Here is a 4435-nt window from a genome sequence, read left to right as displayed (position 1 = left end):
ATGGAAGCGGCAAACCCCATCCCTCTGACAGCCGGAGGAGACCCACGCCTCACCCTGGGGCGGGAGGTGGGGTGCCCAGCTCTCACCCCTTTATCACACCCCATCTTAAGGGCTCACATTTCTGCGGATTCACTCCCCACCCTCATCCCCAGCCCCAGGCGGAGGCAGCCGCATCCATGACTTGCGCTGGGAGATCTTAAGGGCGTTAAATATTTTGTGCCAGGGTGCGGAAGGGGGATGGTCTGGGGAGCAGTTTGGACAAACCAGGAGTGACAGGACTAGACCTACCCCTTCCACTGCTATATTCCTCTGTCTCTGCAAACAGCACAAAGGTTATCTGGGCACACAGCGCGGGGATGAGCAGCACATGGCTTTACGTAAGCTTTGCGCAGCAATGAGGGGTTTTAGCAGAACCTACCCAAAATGCCCCCGCCTTCCCCGCCCTGCTGCTGGAGGCTCACCCTCGGGAGCAGGCCAGGCACACAGCCGTGGGCTGCAAAGATGGTGTTTTGCTGCCCAAGGCAGCTATTTCACCCCTCTTTGCTCTCTTGGGTCTGTGAGCTGCTCTGGCCCAGCAGGATCTGGGTGATTTCAGGGTGAGGTAAGGGCTGGGGGTCCAAGCTGCAATGCCAGCACCTGACACGGGTTTTCAGAGGTCTCCTGGGACCAGCAACGGTCCAGCAGCTCTGCAGGAGCCTGGGAAAGAACCTGGGCTGGGCAGACAGGCATCTCGGCCCTGGTAATCTGCAATTTTTCAGTGTCATTGAAGCATTTGGCTGGGAGAATCCCTACTCACAGCTCCTGTTCACAGGCAGCTTTGCCACGCAGGCAACACCTCCCAGTCCTTTGCTGTCACTGCTTAATGACACCACCATCTACCCCACATCCCTGGGGGTCCTTCCAGGCCACGAGTGACCTCCGAACCAGGAAACTCTGAGCTTGGGATTACTCTGAGCCCAGCTGAGGGGACTGTTTGAACAGAGCTGAGCTCAGGCAACCGTTCCGTAAGCTTCCTTCCTGAGCAGACTACAAACCCAGACTAAGCCATCCTACTGGGTTTGGAGAACTGCAGTTCGCACCAAAGGGAAGTCCTGCCTTCAGCAAGGAAGCAAAATGAGACAGACCCACGAGTCTCCGACGTGACAGCAAAGGAAACAGCTTTGTCCATGGTGAGACGGACCTGCCCACCCCACTCAGTGCCTCCTCACTGAGCCAGCCAAGCCCCGAGGTGACGCAAGTCTCAGAGGGGAAGGGGACAGTACTAGACAGTGAGGCCCTCTCAGCACCACACATTAGAGAAGGCAGAACTGGCAGCTCCTTCCCTGGCCCAGGAGAGACTGATGTACCCAAAGCCAATGTCAGAGGGTGCTCATGGGTCAGCCTTTACCTACCAGCCCATCTCAGCCAGTGGCCAGGGCCTCAAAAGAGCTGGGCTCCTGCCCAGCCCTGCCTGTACCTCTGGGACTTTGGGCAACAGCAGGACAGGCAGCTGCTAATTCAGTTTCCCACCTCATTTTTGCAGTAGAATAGGTGGAAAAAACATTCTCAGAAGCAGTGACTGTGATGAGTCACTAGAGAAATAGCTCTGGGAACATAAAAGACTCCTTTGTGTCACTACAAAGTGAATTATCGGGCTGGTACAGCGGACAGCATACAAAAACCACAGATCACTTACCCAGCTGCAAAGCACAGCGATGCCCTGCCCTGAATTTAAGCAGCACATGTAACCTGGTCCATTCTGGTTTCAAGCTCAAAGGCATCAGGTCGATCCTGCGGGTTAGCAGCCAACATGTCTTTCAAGAGCTGCTTGATCCCCTCAGACATGGAAGTCCTGCGTTTCTGAGGGATGTGCAGCTCCATCTTTGGGTTTTCTAGCAGCGCTTCCCCAACGGGCACAATCTCAGTCCCCTGTTTGATGTAGGTCCCCAGCAGCTCCTTCTTGGTCTCTGCATCGATGAAAGTTATCCTCTCAATCATGGCCCAGATGATGATACCGAGGGCGAAGATGTCAGCCTTGGCGGTGTAGTGTCCTTCCCAGACCTCGGGCGCCATGTAGAAGTCGGAGCCGCAAGCCGAAGACAGCCAGTACTTGTTCACATTCACATTTTTGTTCTCATGCCCACGGCCCTTGCCCCGAGACGTCAGACCAGCGCAGACCTTACTGAGCCCGAAGTCAGCCACCTTGAGAACAGGGGTGCCAGACTTTTCGGTTATCAGGATGTTGTCTGGTTTCAGGTCCCGGTGGACAATGTGGTTCTTGTGCAGGAAGGCGATGGCGCTGGTCAGCTGCAGCATGAAGCTCTTGTTGGTCGCCGGGTCAGGTCTTCGGGACAGCACGTACTGGTTGAGGTCACCCCCTTCGCAGAACTCCATGACGAACCAGAGGTAGCACGGCTCCTCCGCATAGCCCAGGATCCTCTCACCTAAAAGGGACAAAGCAAGAGTGGGTTATTAAGACGTTAAAGTGTCCACACTAAGCACAGGCAAGGAATGGCTCTGGGTTACATGGATAGTAAAGGCCTTAGGAATCTGACCGGGACCTCTCGCACTGCACATGCTTTAGGAACCCCTCGACTGTCACACACCAGCATCACTTCTCTGAGCCCAACCACCTCGGAGCCAGCTCAGGTACCTGTCCCCAGTGAAGTGCAGGCATATCAGCCAGGTCAAGCATCGGTCTTCTCTGGTGTTCCCCAGGAATTTGAAAGCAGAGGGTTATTTTCCTGTGCTACCATCAGGCAATTCTTCCCAGGCTTTCAAAGCCAAAGCAGCAGACTAAAAGCAAAGATCAGTTCTATGTGAACGTCAGCCCTCCCACCTGTGATTGTGCTAGGGCAGCTCTGCCCCTTCGTACAGCTCCTGTTAAGTGCCAACAAGTCTTTAAAGAGAAGAAAACAGAGGCCCAAATAGCAAACAACATTTATGCACAGTCTCAGCCACACTTAAATATCACTGCTGCTGCTTGATATCATGCCCCAAACAGCCTCTTATTTTGTTGAATTCAAGCTCAGAGCATCTCAGGTTCAGTTTGTTGCATCGAGGATTCACTCCACAACCTCCCTGCCAACGCAAACTGCTCTCCTGTGCATAAACTAGGCATGTGAAGAAACACAACAGCATCTTACCAGCTAATGGGAGGGCCGGCGGCCCCATTAGCCAGTGCCAGGATGCAAAAGCCACTGCCAAACCCCAGATGACCTGCACAGGGTCACCCAGGTGACAGAGAGCCTGCACACACAACCAGGACATCATTTTGCTCTAGAAACTAGCTTTTTCAGCCCCTCAAGCACCATGAGGGAGAAGCTGGAAGACACCACTCGCCTCTGCCACAGTTAAGTCACACGGATGAATTTGAGTGTTTTGAAAGCAGTTAAATAACTCCACCCATTTCACAAAGTTGGGTTTTTGTTTTAGCAAAGCCCTAGAGAGCTTCTGGGAAAGCAAAATTCCAACAGCAGGTAAAGCCAAGGACTACCAGGGACACCAAGCCCTGGGTTGTCCGGCAATGGCCAGCCATCGGCAAGGGTGGGAATATTGGTTATTTACACAAACAGTCTGTATCCATGGCTACTGCTATGGAAATGAAAGTCTGCACAACAGAAAGATTTGGCTGCACCTCCCTGACCTTAGAAGATGAGGGTTAGGTTTGGGGGATGGGAGGGACCATGAACAGGCTGGAGACATGGAGCACTGGGTGCGTTTTGAGGGACCAAACGACCCCTGAAGTGCTGGAGGAGGGCTCAGCACACGAACCCGAGGGCCAACTGGGAGCAGCACAGGACAGCTTGGCTCTGGAAACCAAAACACCAACGAGGAAAAGCAGCTTCTCCGGTGCAAGGCAGCCTTTGGTGAGACTAGGATGACAGCATGGAAACTGAAGCAGAGGCTGCTCGTCCCAGGAGCAGAGAGACCTCTGCACAGCCAGGACAGCCCCAGCTCACGCCGCTGCTGCCACCGTGGATTTGCTGAACCCCAGCGATGTCGCAGCAGGGCACAGGGCTTGGCTCCCCTCGGCATCCATCGAGCCCTGACGTGGGGAGGAAGAGGGTTTGGCTCCTCTCAGCCAGGAACTGCACGACGACGGGGAGCACGGCAGCACCCCATGCCCACACATGACCAGGAGCATCAAGCCAGGGCACAGAGGTGGGAAGGTAAGAGCATTCCCATGGCAGCCCCTTCCCTCAGGGAATCGGCTCACACACCGGCTCGCAGACAGCAAGGACCTGCTGGCTCCAACAAGCAGAGGTTTGTTTTAGCATAAGGAAGGCTTGGATTTAAAACCTGGCCCCTGGACCAAGCGCAGGGAGGATGCCACTGACCCAGCAGTAGCTGCGAGCACCGTGCGCTTGGCTTTGGGTGGAGCGCTGCTAGGAGAGGCTTCAGCCAAGAGTAAGATTTCCTCATTTTCTTTCTATAATCTGAAAGTGTTTTAGTT

At 54.4% G+C, this 4435-nt stretch overlaps 1 protein-coding gene across 1 annotated transcript; it reads right to left on the bottom strand.

The window, feature by feature from the left end:
- Positions 1-1710: 1710 nt before the first annotated feature.
- LOC104504263 (serine/threonine-protein kinase 35) lies at positions 1711-2423 on the bottom strand (the record flags this gene model as incomplete). Its single annotated transcript, XM_010159816.1, has 1 exon — positions 1711-2423. A coding segment is annotated over one exon (713 nt), but the record flags the coding sequence as incomplete, so codon positions are not given.
- Between the last annotated feature and the right edge of the window lie 2012 nt (positions 2424-4435).

Source organism: Eurypyga helias, unplaced genomic scaffold (genome assembly GCF_000690775.1).
Source record: "Eurypyga helias isolate BGI_N326 unplaced genomic scaffold, ASM69077v1 scaffold32069, whole genome shotgun sequence".
NCBI lineage: Eukaryota > Metazoa > Chordata > Aves > Eurypygiformes > Eurypygidae > Eurypyga > Eurypyga helias.
The sequence above is the reverse complement of the archived record's forward strand: the minus strand, read 5'-3'. Positions and strand labels throughout refer to the sequence as shown.